Source organism: Cyprinus carpio, chromosome B13 (assembly GCF_018340385.1).
Source record: "Cyprinus carpio isolate SPL01 chromosome B13, ASM1834038v1, whole genome shotgun sequence".
Lineage (NCBI taxonomy): Eukaryota > Metazoa > Chordata > Actinopteri > Cypriniformes > Cyprinidae > Cyprinus > Cyprinus carpio.
In genome coordinates, this window is record NC_056609.1 from 11487183 (window position 1) to 11506787 (window position 19605).

Sequence of the window (19605 nt, forward strand, 5' to 3'; positions counted from 1 at the left end):
AAATGATCAGCAATGGTTTGGTGGTGCTCAATACAAATTTTGAACTCAAGCACTCAGACTCATTCAGTACGTTTCATAAAATATATTTTCTTCAGTTTCCAAAAATCATTTCACGTGCAACACAAGAAAACCTAAGCTCAAGTTATAAAAACATCAACAACAAAAGCACTTATGTTGGCGCATAGGCTTAGAGTTATGGCACCACAGAAAAATTAAACATTACAGTTGATAATGTCAGAGGAATGTCTCTAGCCTTAATCCACAATTTCTTCCTTTTTTTTTTTTTTACACCTTACCAGACAATTGTCAAGTTTAAAGTGCTAATAAAAGACACAACTGTTGCAAATGTCAATGCCATTTGATGACCGCTACATCTTTTACCAATCAGATGAGTTAAGAGGTAAATAGATTTACAATCTTCTTTTTTCCTGTCTTTTTTTTTTTTTTTTTAAAGTTGCCTATTAGAGTTTAAATTATTAACAGTGTTAGATTACATCTACCTTCATTTAGGCCATGAATATCGCTACACAAAATGCTGTTATGTAGGAGACTCAGTTTCCCTCAAATGCGTTCAAGGGATCATCAAAAATACTGCTGCCTGTTTCCACAGCTGATACGGGATCCTGGGCGGGCTGGCTCTTCTTAGATTTGGAGGATGGCTTCACCGTTGGTTTCGTAGCCCCAGTCGAGAAGATATCATCTGTGAGGGGAGAGCAAAAATCATATACCAGTAAGCATTTTTGAGCGTGTCTTTATTGCTGAGCACATTTACCTTCTAAAGCAATGTTCATAAATTAATTAAAATGACTTGGGGCCTCGTGTATAAATCGTGATGTGCATGTGTGGAAAATCGTGTATGGACATTTCAATGCCCAGTTTATGCATAGGTAAATTTTCAGGCACATTTCAGGGATTTAATAAGAAAATAAACTTGGTGCAATATGTGCACACCATCAAATCACTACAGACTCAGGTGAGGTTATTCAGAATAACCATATATGGTTATTCGCTGACTGTGTAACTTGGCTCTGGCATACCTGTTTTTACGAATCCGAACACTGCTGTGCATCAGCAAAATCTGTATTTATCACTTTTAAGATGAAATTTACACACAGTTTTATACACGAGGCCCCTGGTAAGAATCAAAGTGAAGAGTGTTTTGCAGCGATAACGAACCCATGTCATCGTCGAATATAGATTTTGTCTCCAATTTCTTCTTTGCTTTCTTCTCCTTTGGCTTTGTGGTGCCAGTCAAGTCAGCAAAAATATCAACATCATCATCAAACAAACTCGCATCCAATGACACTTCATTGGGCTTCTTCTGTGCCTTGGGAGGTTCTTTCAATTCATCCTGTAAACATTTATTTTATGGTCAATATGGAAACAAAAATCAGATATACCACTTCCGACTGTAACCCCAAACCTATAAAGAATGTGTGAGATTTACCTGGAAAATGCCTGGTTTTGCAGAGCTGGCTTCTGCTTTGGAGTTTTTACTATCTGTGCTTTTACTCTTTCCTGCTCCAAATATATCATCATCATCATCATCTTCTAGGAAGGACATTTGTTTGCCTTTCTGGACATTCTTCTGTTTAACTGTGGCAAAAAGATCATCCTCATGGCTGTCAAAAATAGACGAGGTCTGGTCTTTCTTTGAAGCTATGACGGCCTCTGTCTTGGAGGCTTTCTTATGGCCCTCCTCAGGGGTCTTTACTTTGTGTTTTGAGGAGGGAACAGGCTTTGTGGCAAAGAGATCATCTGAATCAAACACATGATCTCCAGGATCGAGAAATCTCTTTGGCCTGACTGCTTCATCGGGGCTCTTGGCAGGAGCAGGGGTGCTGACAGGTATAGTGAGCGCTGAGGGTCGCACTGAAACGGGGTTAAAGGTTGGGAGAGAAGCAGCCATAACTGCTTCATCCGCTTGTGTAGAGGTGCTTTCTCCATCAGCTTCCTCAGATTCCTGTGCTGCAAGATGTCTTGCTGCCCTTGTCTGCGGTCTTCGTCGCACTGCGCCTTTAGCACGACCCTGCAGCAGAAAAAAGCCACTGACTGGACATTCTGCTAGTGTTCATTTGGTTAATGAAAACTATAAAGAAAAATATTCACTGACAACTTTTTTCCATGACTAAGACAAGATGAGAGACGACACCAACATCATTAAACACTAGCTGAGACTACAGTATATCAGCATGACAGAACTGTAAAAATAAAAACTCTCTATATCCAAAATCTGTCTATATTTTCTTCAAACAAAAATAGAGAAAAAATATAAAACTATAGAAATATCCTGAATATAATATTTATATAACCTTTAGAAATATTCCTAATAAATGCAGTTGCACAACCTCTCTGCCACAATACAGAGTAATTTTGGTATGTTTTAATATAAAAACATGACTAATTTGGAATTAAATAAATTAATATAAAAAAACACTTTATAAGCTTTTGAGAAATGTTTTTACCCATTTTCATTTAAATTTTATGAATAATAGTTTGATTAGTTAATCGGGAAACTACATGAATAAACCATGTATATGAGTTGATATTTTCTTGATTTCTGCTTACAGGTGAAAGTGCAATAATTCTGATGTAGTTTCCCATGAGTAATCACGATTATAATTTTGAGCAAAATCAGTTAAACCATTATGCAGCATGACTAAAATATGACTCAAGTCTTTGGTAACACTTTAGTATAGGGACCAGTTCTCACTGTTAACTAGTTGCTTAGTAGCATGCCTATTGTTAACTGTTTATTAGTACTTATAAAGCACATGACCATATTCAACATTCCTAATCCTACCTAATACCTAAACTTAAAGTGCCACAATTATGGATTTTTGAAAATTAACTTTCCTGCAGTGTGTAACAGCTCTAAGTGAATGAAAACATCCTGCAAAGTTTTAAATCTGAAAGTACACAGTGTATAAAGTTATTGTCTTTCAAAAGAAAGAGTCGACTCTGAATCATTTAAACAAGTCGTTGTAAAAACAAATCCCAGGCCATTTCATGTTGATGTCAATATGAAACATTAGCATATTTCCCGCCCACTTATTGCGGGCGCAGACCTGGGAAAACTTGAACCCCCCTCCCTCAAAAACAATAGTGGATTCCTGTGGATAGATAGCAGCATGTGCTGTCCTCTGCACTGAGGGTAAACCGCTGTTTTTTTTTTGTTTGTTTTTTTACTGCCAAAGGATGAGGCTGTGAAGAATCAATGGTTAAAGTTCATTTTTACAGCAATGCCACATCAGTATAGCCCCAACCTTGTGTTGTGTCCCGTTATTTAACTGAAGACTGCTGCAATGTTTCCCACAGACTTACATTTACGGCTCTGTGTGTTTGTTGCATAAAACCAGTCGATTTTTGCGTTGGTCTGAATGAAAATGCAAATTCATTCTTTGCCACTAGATGCCGCTTTTTCCCTGGTAACAGCTGTACACAAACTGCTTTATCAGGCATTACAGGCAAGATGAAATGGAAATGAAATCAACCAATCATTGAATCCCTGAGCCAATCATTTGCGAATCGCTGAGAAAATATTAAAAATAAATGCATATTATAAGACAATGAAAGTGATTTTTTGATCTTGCATGCATGTCAACCTGTTGTCGGGGACTCAAAACCAAACTATGAACCTTTCATAAATCTTAATAGGGGCACTTTTACAACTACCTTACGAACTATTAATAAGCAGCATATAAGGAATTTATTGAGGCAAAAGTCGTAGTTACTGGTTTGTTAATAGCAGGAATTGGATGTTAAAATAAAGTGTGACCTAAAATTCCAGACTTTGTATCAACCGAAAAGAACAGGATGTTAAATTAACACTGCTCTTTATTTAAAGCAGCAGTTTTCATTGCAATGGTACCACGTGGCACCTATAAAACATACATACTGCAGTCTGACCTACCTTGTTAGCATTCTGTAGCGTGCTGACCTGAGCGGGCGAGTCGAAGCCCACCCCTCCCTCACTGCAGGGCTGATGATCAGTGATCTTATCGTTAGCTTGCAGCGGCTTGGCAGCTGCAGGGAGGGAGGCGGGCGCCAGGCCAGGGATTACACTGACAGCTCCTGGAATCCGTGGCACTGCGCCTGGCAGAAGGCTGGCAGGGTTGACAACTAAGCTAGCCTGAAAGAAACAGACAGGTCTTTAAATCTGTGACAAAACTTAAATTCAATACACAAGTGCCTATTGCTCACATGCCAAGATCAGAGAGAGACTGGTTTGTACTATTTTAGAAGTACAGTACACTAGATTTGCATTTCCTGCAGGACATGGTCATGTATGCAAGGCAGCAACAGAATAGCGAATAGGGTAACATCTAGGTTTTAGGTCTGTGTCAATAAGTCAAGATGCCTGTTTGAATTAATGCGAGAAAGAAATCAAAATTCAGTATGCAGATTTTAGGTCAATGTCACAATTGTTGGTTAATGTGGTAAATATAAATAGGCTGCTGCCTTGCAAACACTGTAAACAGCACATTGCTAGCTGCAGAGCACTGCATCAAGTGGTTTCCTACTGGTGCAGTAATGGTTTACCCTTACAGCATTGGCATAGAGAGAAACAATGTTATGGCAAAGCTACAGATGTCCTGGTATACCAGAAACAATGAAAACGTTAACAGAATATATATATATATATATATATATATATATATATATATATATATATATATATATATATATATATATATATATATATATATATATATATATATATATAGAGACAGAAATATAGATTTTTCACAGATTGTTGACAGGCATTGTGGAGTCATAAAAGAGCTCAATGAAAAGCAAGACTGTAGCTTTTCTTTGACTTCTGAAAAAGAACATGCCAGGAGGACAAAGTAAAAAAAAAAAAAAAAAAAGAGAGAGAGAGAGAGAGAGAAATACAGAAAACACTGTTTTCACAATGAGAGAAAAGTATAGAGATTTAATTTTTTTTAAACATTACTTGAAGTTCTCCAATCCTTGAGGTTTTTTTTGATTTTAGAGGGCTTGTAGGCTCCTGTGCGATTAAATAATATTAATTACATTCAAGTCAAACAGTAAAAACCAATAACCATTTAAACAGGTTCTGGAAATCTCACAAATAATGTATAAAATAAAATAAAATAAAAATAAATAAAATGTTTAATTTTAAATATTTTAATCTCTATTTTCTACATGTAAACAATGGTTTTTGGAAAAATATTCTGTTGTATAAAGATGAAATAAAGCAACAAAGCAGATTTATTTCCGAGTATACCTTGCTTGAGGTCAGTGTTGATTTGTCCATTTCATTTGTTTCAGACTTGCTGGGCTTCTTAGGTACTTTCTGTATATGGATAATGTAGTACAAGTATTTAGCTTTCATGAAGTGTAAAAAAAAAAAAAAACACAAAAAACCTTGGGAAAAGGTTGGGAAACAAACGGTACCGGAGGAGCTTTAGGCTTTGCTGAACTGAAGAGGTCATCGTCTTCATCATCACCGAACAGTGTGGGGACAGCTGGTTTTCCAGAGCTCTGAGACGGCGCCTGTAAAATGAAAATACTTCCATCAGTAAGTAACCTCTGTGTCACCACGAAGAGGAAAAGTCTAAGCAGGCAAAGTCTAGATAAAAAAAAAAAAAAAACCTTGCTATGTGTACTACGTTAAGCTAACTGAGACTTATTATAGCACTTGAGTATCATTGCGGTTCTGATGATTTTGATTGCTTCCATTGTCCTCATTTATAAGTCACTTTGGATAAAAGCGTCTGCTAAATGAGTAAATGTAATTACTAAATAGTTCATCATAGCACAGACTTACAGATGGTTTAGGAGAAGTGGCAAAAAGGTCTACATCAGGATCGTTGTCCCTCTGTTGCGTGTGACTGAAAAGTAGTTCCTCATCTTGAAACACACCTGTGCTCGTCATTTGGGGCCCATGATCCTGAGATCACAATCAGAATCAATAAATAACATTAAATAACCTACTTAAAGTCATACAGATTCATACCTCACAGTACTAAAAATCTAAAAACAACTAACCGTTAGTGCATTCTTTTCTGTTGATGTGGATGTTTTGGGGGCAGGAATTATGTCATCAGTGTTCATATCTTCATCATCATCGTCATCATCATCAAAAAGACTCAGTGCTGTTTTCTTGGCCTTGGTCCCCTTACTCTCCAGGGGCGGAGGACCCTCCTTTTGTAGCTTGTCACCATCAGCAGTCTCCTCTTGAATCCTATTATGTTTCTGTGGAACAGACCATCCCCATTTCTCTAACACTTTTTATTTAGGTGTAACCCATAATTGTCAATGTTTATTGCTCTTTTTATGCTATATGTAAATAACATCTCTCTTTTTTAACATTTTACTCACTTTACTTGTGTCCTGCTCGTCTGCTAATACATCAATCCCTCCAAAAAGGCTTACTGCTCCTACTGGCTTCTTCTTAATCTCAGTGCTGTCTTCAGAGGGAGGAATGGATTCCACATGCTTCTTTTCCTCTGCTATCTTGTCTTTTGCTACATTAGGTACATTCTCCTCCTCCGTAGATTCAAACAGAGAGGGAGCACCAGAAACCTGAAACACATATCATTTTTAGCTACTAAAAAAACACAGTAAATAAAAATTGACCTGCATTAATGTAGATTCGCAAAAAAAGTATGTCAAATAATTTATAATGAATGATTGGAAACATACAGTACCACTACCACTCAAACGTTTTGGGCCAGTAAGATACATAAGAATATATATATTCAATTATAACAATATTTCACAATATTACTATGAAATGCAGCCTTTGGTGAGCATATAAGACTTCTTTCAAAAACATTAAAAATCTCAAAGATCAAAATTCTGTAAAGTAGCCTAAAAAGTATATAGACACTCAAGCCACACTTACCTTCGCTTCAGAAGAAGCTTTATTTGCAGGTGTTTTAAAGCCAAAAAGAGGTTCTTTGTCCTCATCATCATCTTCATCCTCAAACAGGAGAGATACTCTCTGAGATGACTTTTTACTGCAAGGACAGACAAAAAATTTTTACAGCATGATTTATTGTTTCTCTCAATACTTTAGTACATTAACTGATCACCGATCCACAAACCTTGACTCGTTTGTGGCTGCAAACAAATCATCATCAAACAGGCCGTCTCTTTGTGGTGCTTTGACACTGTGTAGCCTAGAGGGGGCGCTAACACTTGACTTCATTCCGCTGGGCTTCACTTCCGGGCTCTCTTTGCTGGGCTTGGAGCTAATCCACTGATCCTGATATACAGACAAGCAAATGTTGTGCCATGTCATGTGATATCAGCATACATCATCGACTGAACAAATAAAAATGCTATTTTGTCACACTTTATTTTAAGGTCCAATTCTGGTTATTAACAAACCATTAACTATGACTTTTGCCTGCTTACTAATAGTTAGGTAGTTGCTTACTAATAGTTAGTAAGGTAGTTGCTAAGTTTAGGTATTGGGTAGAATTAGGGATGCAGAATATGTGCTTTATAAGTACTAATAAACAGCCAATATGTTAATTATAGACATGCTAACAAGGAACTAGTTAATAGTGAGAATTGGTCCCTATACTAAAGTGTTACAGACAATTTTTTTTTGTATTGTAACATATGTACTGTATTTTTAACAACTGTATTGACTGTAATTGGTTTACTCTGCATTAAACACAAATACCTCCTCATCGCTGAAGAGTAAACTGGATTCAGGTTTCTTGGGTTGTAGAGATGTTTTTTTGACCTGAACCGACTTCGACTTTGGTGTTGATGAAAAAAGGTCCTAAAAAAGTCAAAACAGACTTGTTTAAAACCACTGACTAGAATAAAATATATCTAGATTACCATCTCTTCAAACATCACCTCTTCTTCTTCATCATCAAATATTGAGAGCGGAGCTTTACTGGGTTTGTTCTGAGTTGTCAGCTTTGACTTACTTGCAGTCTGACTTGCGAATAGCCAAAACAAGCAGGAACCAGAACAGCAAATACATCAAAGACAAGTATCAGGAGTCAGTTTGTAAGTGAGGTTGAGTGATCTAACTAAAACAAATATTTTGAATATTGTCAAGATATATATTTTAAAGGAATGAATAGTTCACCCAAAAATCAAAAAATCTGTCATCATTTACTCAGCCTCATGTCGTTCCACAACTGTTTTTGAATTTTGAAGAACCAAAAAGTTGATGGTCCCCATTGACTTCAACAGTAGGGAAATAAATACTATGGAAGTCAATGGGGACCATCAACTGTTTGATTACCAGCAATCTTCAAAACATCTTCAACATAAGAAAGCAACTCATACAGGTTTGAAGGTGAGTAAATGATGACAGAATTTTCATTTTTGGGTGAATTATCCCTCTAACACCCTAAAATGTCTGTTATCAATTTGAATAATAATTTTCATAAACAGAAACAAATCAAACCTTTTTCTGCCTGCAAAATGTCTTCGTACTAAACATTAATACTTTTAATTCATGAGACAAGAAGTGGCTACCAAACTAGTCTACTGAATCTTTAGGAGATTTACTAATATACTATTCAAAGTTAAAATTATTAATATAATACTATGTAATCACTGCAATATTCACAGTGTTGCTAAATTTTGTATAGTCATTCATTACAAAAATACCTGAATATTAAATATTTGGCCCAGCACTAATTTAAATACACTGGAAAACTGAGAATAGGCTCTCTGTATCATGACTATATAAAAGTGACGTACTTGTGAGTCTTCATCGTCTGAGAACAGACTCTTGCTATGTGTTTTCTCAGACGCTCCCAGTGCAGGTGAAGATTTGACTGCTTCAGGCAGAGCTCCACTCTGCAGAAACAATGCAATAACAATCAACACAGCAGGTATTAATACAACAGAGAGACTGAACGTTTTCTACCTCTTCAGACTCGGCAGACTCTTCACTAGTGGAAGGCCGGCGTTTCTTCAGACCCTCCAGTATATTTTTAGTGCCGGGCCCGAACATTGAAATGGCACCAACAGGAGGCTGCAAGCAAACTCAATCAGTATATAACCAACAACAACAATCATAATGAAATAATGATGATTAAAAAAGCAGACCTTTTTCTCTGGAGGACGTGTCTCCTCCTCCCCCTCGGCTCTTTTGTCCTGCTGGGGACGAGCTGCACCTTCATCATCATCATCATCATCCTCCTCATCAGCTTCTCCAAACAGATCTACAGTCTTCTTTGGCATTTGCTTCTCTTGTCCTGATCACAAAGATACACATTTAAGCTTTCCCAAAAAGACAATCAGTTGTCATACCTCAGGGCAAATGTTAGGTGTGTACCAGGGGTGGATTTGTTAGGCGCCTTCCCACTGAAGAAATCATCATCATCGTCATCATCATCAAACAGCCCACCTCCCACCGAGGCACGCTTTGGAGCTGCCTGCACTTTGGGCTTCACTGGACTCTCACTGCCTTTGCTCTCTAGTGAGTCTGAATCATTTGGTGAGCGCAAAAGTTTGTTTTCTGTGGGTAAGGGGCATGAAGAAATCTTACTCATAACAGAAAACTGTTATGTAAAACAGTGTGCGGGTATGCAAATTGAATGAAGTTAATAATTACCACGAAAGATGGAGACAGCGCCAGTGGGTATTTTCTTCGTTTTAGGGGGCTCTACAAAAGCAAGTGAAAAAGATAAGATGACAAGTACTGTATGTGAAGGAGTTTTATATGTCAACACAAGGTGGGTGTTAGAATGTACAAAAAGAAAACTGAGATGATGATACTGTACAGCCATGGAGTCATTATAGTAAAACAAAAAAAGGAAAAGAAATCCTGACTCAACGCTTGTTAAATGGCTATTTATGAAACACATAAATACACAGATTATTTTTTTTTTTAAGTAAGAGGTTTTTTTTCAGTAAGACAGTTATTATTTTAAATGGCCATTTACAAAATACATAAATATAAATTAAATAATTTTTTTTTTTTTTACAGTCAACCCAGTATTATTTACAAACTACATCAATAAATAGAAATAAATGTAAATTCATTTTCATTTTTTTAGTGAGAAGAAAGAGTGAAAGCAGGAAATTGGTTGGTTGGAACAATGGATCATATTATGACCAAATCAGTATAAAAATTGTGATATAACAGAAGTAGTGACATATCTTTTCTTCTATGCTGTGATGTACAACAAAGTGAAAAAAATGTAGTGCAGGACTTGGTTCTATGCATCTGAATGTGAGCCTGCATCACTGAATTATCTAGAAGGACTGGCACATCTGACTTTAAACAGGCAACAGAATTAGATCTGAGAAGAGTGACAGTTACTAAGTCTTACCTGTTGCCTGGATTACAGTCTTTTCCTTTTCCAGAGGCTCGGTTTTGGGTGCATCAGAAAACAGATCTCCCTAAAGAACAAATATTATGAACTGACTTTCACAGCTTACTACCATGTCTTTTGCATCATACTACATTATTATTTACCAACCTCATCGTCGTCATCAAACAGGCCTTTGCCTCCACTAAAAAGTCCACCCTTTCCACCGAATGGAGAATATTCCTCATCTTCCATTTTTGGTGGTTTGAACATCTCATCCTGATCATCCTCCACTGTAATTACATGTATATAAAATACATGATAATTATTTTACTAGCTACACTAATTGCCTTCCACTTCTGAAAGGAACTATGATACAACTATACCACAAGTTTCAAAAATGCTAGATAACAGTGTAGTTGTTTTCAATAAAACAATACAAATTACAGTCATCTGCTGATTATTATATGTACATACACTACCATACAAAAGTATGGAGTCTGTATAATTATTTATTTTCAAATTTAATATTTTAATAAGAAAGAATACATTCAATTTGTGCATTAAAGCTTTGCTATGACAAGAAAATATATTAAAATAGTAAAAATGTTTCACTATATTTTTGATCAAATAAATGAAGCTCTGGTGATCATAAGAGACTTCTTTCAAGAACCCTGGGGGGAAAAATACCGACCCCAAACTTTCGAACGGTAGTGTGCATTTGGCAGCGTGATCTGAGAAGCACGTGCTATATGAAGCTCATACCCTGAGGTTTTGACTCTTTCTTTGTTTTACTCTTCTTCTGGGTTATGGATGGCCCTGATGACAATGCTTGAGAACAAACAAGTGCATGCACACAGATAAACTTGAGAAAGAAAACTAACTGAATGGAAAGATGAAAAGATGTTAAACAATAAATCATTTCAATTCATATGTTGTTCATGAGCATACATGTGCGGTCTGCTTCTGGCTTATTTGGAGTCTCTCCCTTGATTCTGGCTGCTAGTTCATCAGCAAAGGATGGCAGACCAGTGTCCTGAAAGACATAGGATGCAGGAAATCTAATGTTAAGTTTTAGTTTGCACATTTTAGTAAGATAACATCTCATAATACTAATTTGCTAAGTATCTCAGGTGCTAAGAAAATAGAAAGCTATTAACCTTTTTGAGCTCATCCTCATCCTTATCAGACCCTCCAAATATGTCCGAATCTTCATCTTCATTCTCTTCATCAGCATCATCATAACTAGCAACAGATGGCTTCTATGGGATAAACAAATTAATGTTTGACTAGAAATACAGCAATCTATATATATATCTATATCAAAAATAACACTTCTAATAATATATATATATATACATATATACATATACATACATACAGTACTGTGCAAAAGTCTTAGGCACGTTAGTATTTTCACCCCAAAGAATGGTGTTCGGCCAGTTATTTCTCTCTTTTGCTGTAGTGTATCAGTAGAAAATATCAGTTTACATTTCCAAACATTCATTTTGCCATTAATTTTAATAATAATCTAGTGAGATTTTTGAATGCACAAGCAGTCTGACAATAGCCGGTGCTCCACACAGAGATCTGATCTCACCATCATCGAATCTGTCTGTGAATACATGAAGAAACAGATGAAACTGAGACATCAGTCATCATCTGATGCCCCCCCCCCCCCCCCAATTTCTTTCTCTATCCATTTGTTAAGTGGTGACGTAAGAAGCTCAGTTTCCGGGTCCAAGCCTCAACTCGCTTTACTTGAGAATACTACCTCAGCAGCCGTTTATGAGCACTGTATATTCATATTAAACATTTAAGCTAAACATTTTCAAACTTACGGTGTACACTACACACTTATATTTATATTTTCATTGTCTGGCTATCTGGGATTTCGGTATGGAGGTAAAGGTTTGGATTATAATTTTTTTGGTAGTATTATCACCACATTGTGAGTGTATATTGCACCTTTTGTTGTTTTCTCGTGGAACCTGACAGAGCATTTGGACGTGTAAGCGGTGACGCGTGATGTGAGACTTAACAAGCGGATTATGCACATGAAAACCTTTTAAGTAAATCTCACAATATTGGATTGTTTTTGTTTTACAACCCACTTTATTTTACATGTGGCATCATCACACATCTATAAAATATAATCTACACTGCTATAAAAGCTATGGTTAAATATTACACATATATCCTTCACTTTATGCATTACATCCTTATATGGTGTCAATCTGTCATGTGTATATAAACTACCAGAGTAGAACAATAGGACAATAGGAAGAAGTCTTACTTTCTTAAAGTTGCCATGGACTTCCTCATCCTGGTCAGAGTATTCATCTGACTGCTTAGAATATAAACCAAATGGAGGATTATACATACATTTTTTTAAAGGAACACTCCACTTTTTTTGAAGAAAAATTTTCCAACTCCCCTAGAGTTAAACAATAGGCGTTTTTTGTTTTTGAATTAGTTCAGCCGATCTCCGGGTCTGGCAGTAGCACTTTTAGCTTAGCTTAGCATAGATCATTGAATCTGATTAGACCAGTACCATTTCACTCAAAAATGACCAAAGAGTTTCGATATTTTTCCTATTTAAAACTTGACTCTTCTGTAGTTACATTGTGTACTAAGACCGATTTTCTAGCCCGATATGGTTAGGTACCAACTCTCATTCCGGCGTAATAATCACGGAACTTTGCTGCCGTACCATGGGTGCAGCAGCCGCAATGATATTACGCAGCGCCTGAAAATAGTCCCAGCTAGGTAACTTCCAATAAGCCTATTTTCAGGTACGCCGTAATATCATTGTGCCTGCTGCACCCATGGTACGGCAGCAAAGCAGCCATATTGGCCTAGAAAATTGCAACTTTTAATTTTCCGTCGGTCTTAGTACACGATGTAACTACAGAAGAGTCAAGTTTTAAATAGGAAAAATATCGAAACTCTTTGGTCATTTTTGAGTGAGATGCTAACTGTCTGGTGAGTATTTTCAGGCGATGCTAAGCTAAGCTAAAAGTGCTAACACCAGACCCGGAGATCGGCTGAATGGATTCGAAAACGGTAAAACTCAACTGTTTGACTCTAGAGGAGTTGGAAAATGAGCCTATCTTCAAAAAAAGTGGAGTGTTCCTTTAAATGGTTTCAAAAATAATTGGGTATAATGGTTTTGAAATTAAAAAATGTATTCAATAAACAAAACATTCATTTTTTATTTTATTTTCAATGCTCTTAAAATGTTAACCAATAATTCTTTTTTAATTTGTTCATGAATTTAATATACCTCATCACCTTCTTCAACATCACTCTCAATGACGCTGTCTCTGCCACTCCCGATAGACATTTCTATAAAACACACCAGTTAAAAGCAACCTAAAACAAGACAAAGAAAATCAGAAAGATTATGAATCTGAAATCTCACCATCGCTGGATAGATCGCCCAAGCCAACATCCTCCTGATCCATAAATGCTTGGGAACCAATCAAGTACGGCAAAGGCCTGTCCACATACAGGTCCTACCAATAAAAATACATTTAGGCACAGAAAAAGCCTTGAAGATGTACCCAGTGACATGGCTCAGTTCCCTCTTTCAATTTTTGGGATTATTTTGCACATTTTAACACCACTAACCCAAAAGCCACTAATTATATATAATAACTGTCTGATCAACAAATAAGTGCTCGAGGGCTGTAGGGAAGCATTTACCTTTGCTTCCAAAATGGGCTCGACTTTTTCCAGAGTCTCTTCATCCTCAGAGTCTGAGTTTCCTGCTTTAATGTCCAGCTGTTCAAAAGCAGATTCCAGGACCTTCAGACCGTAGTTGACGGCCTCTTGGACTTTGGGAATGAGTTCTGCTTCTTTCTGTTCCCTTGTCTTCTCCTTCACATACAGTATGATAGAAATGGACTTTAATACTTTTTAATTCCTATTAATTAACTATATGAAATCACAGAAACGACCCACAGCAGAAATAACCAGAAAAACATTCCCAGTCACTACCTGCTCAGGATGTTTCTCCATGGTTTCTGGCTTTGGTGCAGGGTCTTCCACCTCTTCATCGTAAACCCTCTAATAAATAATAAAAAAAGAAAACATCAGACATCACAATAAACAGCGGATGTTCATGTTTACACCCTTATTTTTTCTTGAAATGTATCAAATGTCACAATTTCCCAATATGAAGGGAGAAAAATCTTCAATAAGGAATTTACAGTCGGGCCACTTCGAATCTCAAGGGAGGAACTTTGAACAGGAAATGTGTAAATATCAAAAGCTGACAAACTCTATATTATCTATATTGCCCTATATTGTCAAAGGTCAAGTGTGATGTTGTTTCAGTTTAAAACTTGCACTGCGTTGCATCCACATACAAAGTGAATTCTCATTTAGCTAAAATGATGAAAGAAATACATACATTCTCAATGAACTGTGTGTTAGACAGCATGAGGAAGTCGTTAAACACTGTGTGTAGGCGGCTGTCTGTGGCTTTAGTGTCCTGGATAAGACCGTCCAACTGTTTCTCAATCTCATGTGTCTTGGACAACATCCTCTGAGAGAAGTCTTGCAGGAAAAGAAACAACTGCAGAGACACAAATAAACATTCAGTCTAGACCATCTGTATAACGCAGCGACAAGCGCATTCAATAATGGATATGAAACAGGAATGCATGCATTTCACTCCGTACCCCTGAATCTGCTGCCAGCGACCAGTTTGTGCTGGATTTCTGCATCTCTTCCAGCGTCCAGGGTCTCTCCCACACTTGCTCTGTCTCCCCATTATGGTTACTGGGGCCATTCTCCATGAAATTAGACATGCTGGTTCACTCTGTTGAAGATCACAGGTTTACCGGAGTATATTACTGATAGAAAGACATTATAACTCAAGATTATATAGATGAGATTAAATCTCAGTAAAATCATGACTGCCTCGTGGAAAAGAAATGTGCCTAATTCTACTGATTGTGCAGTGTACTTCAGTTCTTAAAAGTCTATTTTTAAAAATGGTACTGGCACATAATTTAATAAAGTAAATGCCAACTAATTGTACTTAAAGAGAATATACTTTCAAGACTGTTTAAGTACTTAACACTTCAGTACAATTTTATAAAGTACATGTTGTAATAGTTTCAAATTAAAAGCTGCACATTTCAATCACTAATAATCTTTTTTTTTATCATGCTTTAAAGAAGTACACTTATTTTAATGTTGACTAACATACTAGAGCACATGTAAAGTACTTGAGTGTAACTGCACTCCAAACTGTAGTGTTACTCGATACATCTGAAGCTAAAGGTGCTGTATGTAAGATTTTGACTCTACTAAAGCATAAAAATACCATATGTTTGCAGATATTTAAGAAACGTGCTAAGTTAACATACTGTTTATCTGAAAAACAATACTACAGTCAGTTATTCTCCTTTGAAAATGTTCGTTCTGGGCCGGAATGTGAGTCTCTGTTTTGGTTCGTGAAACCCACCCACTGCCAGTTTACCCAATTGTAGTTCAGAACCCCGGGTTGCCAGTTGGCGGGAAACACAACATATTTAATTTCATTCATAGTCAAGTGCGCTCGTTCCTATTTGTGTCATCAATCTGGCAACCTGCGTGTGGTCAAGTCTGAGGAGGAGGGGCTGGGTGAAAAATCCCTCTCCAATATTTTGAATTTGGACTGCAGTACCTAGTTCAACCACTTGGTGTCAATCCTACATACAGCACCTTTAATACGTTTTAAAAGTACTAAATTTCAACTTCATTTTGAAACAATTGCCTATTGACATCCATGACATAAAAGTTTAAAATAGAAATGACATTAATGTTTAAACATATTTCAAAATAATAGAAATAATTATGAAATTACATACAAAATGCAACTAACTAGTCATCCTTAAGAGATTCAAAAAGCACTCTAATCAACTGAATTTTAGTATAAATTAAAAATGGAAGACATTTAATTTAGTTGTAAATAACATGCAGTTAAATATCTGAAAACATTACATTCATTTCGAACCTAATTATATTCTTTTAAAGTACAGTACAGGTCAAAAGTTTGGAAACATTACTATTTTTAATGTTTTTGAAAGAAGTTTCTTCTGCTCATCAAGCCTGCATTTATTTGATCAAAAATACAGAAAAAAAATGTAATATTGTGATATATTATTACAATTTAAAATAATTGTTTTTAAATTTATTATACTTTAAATTATCATTTATTTCTGTGATGCAAAGCTGAATTTTTAGGATCATTATCACATGATCCTTTAGAAATCATTCTAATATGATGATTCATTATCAAAGTTGGAAACAGTTCTGCTGCTTAATATTTTTTCAGAACATGTGATACTTTTTTAGGATACTTTGATGAATAAAAAGTTAAAAAAAAAAAAAAGAAGCTTTTTTAAAAAGAATGTTTTTAAAATATAAATATTTTGTAATAACAATATACACTACTGGTCAGTAATTTGGGGTCAGTAATTTTTTTTTCTTTTCTTTTTTAAATAAAATCAATACTTTTATTCAGCAAGGATGTGTTAAATTGATAAAAAGTGATAGTGAAGAAAATATATTATTATTAGAATATATATTATTAGAATTTTTTTTTTATTTTGAATAAATGCAGTTCTTTTTAACCTATTATTCATCAAATTTATTAGACAGCAGAACTGTTTCCAACACTCATAATAAATCAGAATATTAGAATGATTTCTTAATGATCATGTGATAGACTGGATGTTACATGTGACACTGAAGGCTGGAGTAATGATGCTGAAAATTCAGCTTTGCATCACAGGAATAAATTATTTTTTTTAAAGTACATTCAAATAGAAAACTATTATTTTAAGTTGTAATAATATTTCACAATATTATTGTTTTTTCTGTATTTTTGATCAAATAAATGCAGGCTTAATGAGCAGAAGAAACTTCTTTCAAAAACAATAAAAATAGTAATGTTTCCAAACTTTTGACCTGTACTGTATATTATTTCTTAAAAGTAAGTTAATGTGTACCTCTTTTTCACAAGGCTGATCAAAGATGAATGCTAATTTATTTAAAGCCAGACACTTATATATTTGTATCTGACAGCTGCTACTGCTAAACATAATATAAAGTGTAAACAAAACCACGTCTTTTCATTTGCTGAGAAAACTTTTCAAAGTTAAAACTACTGAAACGTTACGTGCCACAATGAAACATCAGCATATGCCGAGGCGATAACCTCATCCTTCCTCAAATCCTGAAGGATTAAAATATAAGTACATACACCTGAATGCACCTTTGAGCCGTTATTAACTGATATTTTACAGGGTTTTTTTGCATTTGTATGTGACTGCTCAACCTGCTGTCATGCAAGGCTAGCTGCTGTGCTAGCAACTTACAGTCTGAATCTCTGATCATGTCATTTGGAGAATTGATTTACCTTATATATGTAGCGTTACTGTGATAAAATATCCTTTTGTAGTGTTGCCTTTCACCTCGAAATCTCACGATTCCAGCAGTGAGAGAAGTCAAGAGCAGCTCATCGCTGCCACTCGTCCCATCATCAGAGGTCGGCCATGTTCCGTCTGCAGAGAATCAATCAGCTGATTCTGGTCACCTGACTGACTGCGGTCCCTCTGATCTGAGAACAGCTTCTCGTGCGAGTCAGTGACGCTGCTTCTTATACAGTCTATGCGCTGAGCGCGTTTAAACTGATCTCAGAACAGCACTTCCTGACAGCGACTATTAATGTGTATTATAAGGAGGAAAAACATGCATTTTTTGACGGAATATCAAGAATGAATGAAGGTAAACTCTTGAAAAAAGGAATAATAAAAGATGCAGTTTGGAAGTATTTTGTAAATCAAAAAAGGCCCACATTTTTCAGGAGAAAGGCTAAATTTGAATTATTATTTTTTTTTCAACGAAAAGCCTAATGGCAATTGCTGTAGATGATTGTTAGTTGGTTGACTAGTTACAGTGGGGCAAATAAGTATTTGATACACTGCTGATTTTTCAAGTTTTCCCGCTTACAAAGAATGAAGTGATCTGTTATTTTCATCGTAGATACACCTCAACTGTGAGAGACAGAATCTAAAAAAAAAATTACATTTTTTTTTTTAAATATCCAGAAAATCACATTATATGATTTTTACATAATTATTTTCCATTTTATTGCATGAAATAAGTATTTGATCACCTACCAACCAGCAAGAATTCTGGCTCTCACAGACCTGTTAGTTTATCTTTAAGAAGCCCTCCTATCCTCCACTCATTACCTGTATTAATTGCACCTGTTTGAACTCGTTACCTGTATAAAAGACACCTGTCCACACACTCAATCAATCATACTCCAACCTCTCCTGTATGAGCAAGACCAAAGAGCTGTCTAAGAACACCAGGGACAAAATTGTTGACCTGCACAAGGCTGGGATGGGCTACAGGACAACAGGCAAACAGCTTGGGGAGAAGGCAACAACTGTTGGCACAATTATTAGAAAATGAAAGAAATTCAACATGACTGTCAATCTCCCTCGGACTGGGGCTCCATGCAAGATCTCGCCTCGTGGAGTATCAATGATCCTGAGAAAGGCGAGGGATCAACCTAGAGCTACACGGGAGGACCTGGTCAAAGACCTGAAGAGAGCTGGGACCGCAGTCTCAACTGTTACCATTACTAACACTACACCGTCATGGATTAAAATCCTGCAGCACTTGTCCAGGCCCATCTGAAGTTTGCCAAAGACAATCTGGATGATCCAGAGGAGGCGTGGGAGAAGGTCATGTGGTCAGATGAGACCAAAATAGAACTTTTTGGAGGATGAGTACAGTCCCAAGAAACATCATGCTTTGGGAGTGTTTTTCTGCAAAGGGGACAGGACATATCTAACAGCTGAGGTGTACCTATGATGAAAATTAGAGCTCTCTATTCTTTGTAAGTGGGAAAACTTGAAAAATCAGCAGTGTATCAAATACTTATTTGCCCCACTGTATGTTATGGATTTTCTAGTAGTGAAGGTCCATCCAATATCTCAGCCTACCTGAAGTGTTGTCTTTTAATATGTAAAATACAGATCATTTCTGCAACAGCCTCCTGTTTATAATAAATGCTAAAACTGTGTAGATTGCTCTGGAGGTAAAAGTTGAAATTTGGAGAAGGCGAAATAAAAAATTATTTTAATCAAAAAAAAAAGGGGGAGTCACTAGGATTCATGAACCACCATGAATCCTAGTGACCTGATATATAGGTGCATTTCAATAAATTAGAATGTCGTGGAAAAGTTCATTTATTTCAGTAATTCAACTCAAATTGTGAAACTCGTGTATTAAATAAATTCAATGCACACAGACTGAAGTCGTTTAA

General features: G+C 36.1%; 1 protein-coding gene across 7 annotated transcripts; it reads right to left on the minus strand.

Moving 5' to 3' along the window:
* Positions 1-67: 67 nt before the first annotated feature.
* LOC109049812 (WASH complex subunit 2C-like) lies at positions 68-17895 on the minus strand. 7 transcript variants are annotated; one of them, XM_042736511.1, is made up of 32 exons: positions 17683-17895; positions 14954-15093; positions 14683-14847; positions 14268-14336; positions 13974-14147; positions 13690-13783; positions 13552-13613; positions 12562-12615; positions 11426-11527; positions 11217-11301; positions 11031-11096; positions 10437-10558; positions 10287-10356; positions 9566-9616; positions 9287-9469; positions 9058-9206; positions 8876-8983; positions 8707-8805; positions 7851-7941; positions 7664-7767; positions 7077-7237; positions 6875-6989; positions 6349-6552; positions 6016-6234; positions 5795-5917; positions 5422-5520; positions 5252-5320; positions 4958-5011; positions 3914-4132; positions 1448-2029; positions 1177-1351; positions 68-700 (listed from the first exon to the last, which is right to left on the minus strand). In XM_042736511.1, the coding sequence occupies exons 2-32, from the start codon at positions 15080-15082 to the stop codon at positions 552-554; spliced, it is 4146 nt and encodes a 1381-aa protein (XP_042592445.1). In that variant the 5' UTR covers positions 15083-15093; positions 17683-17895; the 3' UTR covers positions 68-551. The 7 variants fall into 7 exon arrangements, with proteins under 7 accessions (XP_042592445.1, XP_042592443.1, XP_042592446.1 ...); XM_042736509.1 differs by having other exon boundaries at positions 7664-7765; positions 7846-7941; positions 17683-17894; XM_042736512.1 differs by having other exon boundaries at positions 6016-6222; positions 7664-7765; positions 7846-7941; positions 17683-17893.
* Between the last annotated feature and the right edge of the window lie 1710 nt (positions 17896-19605).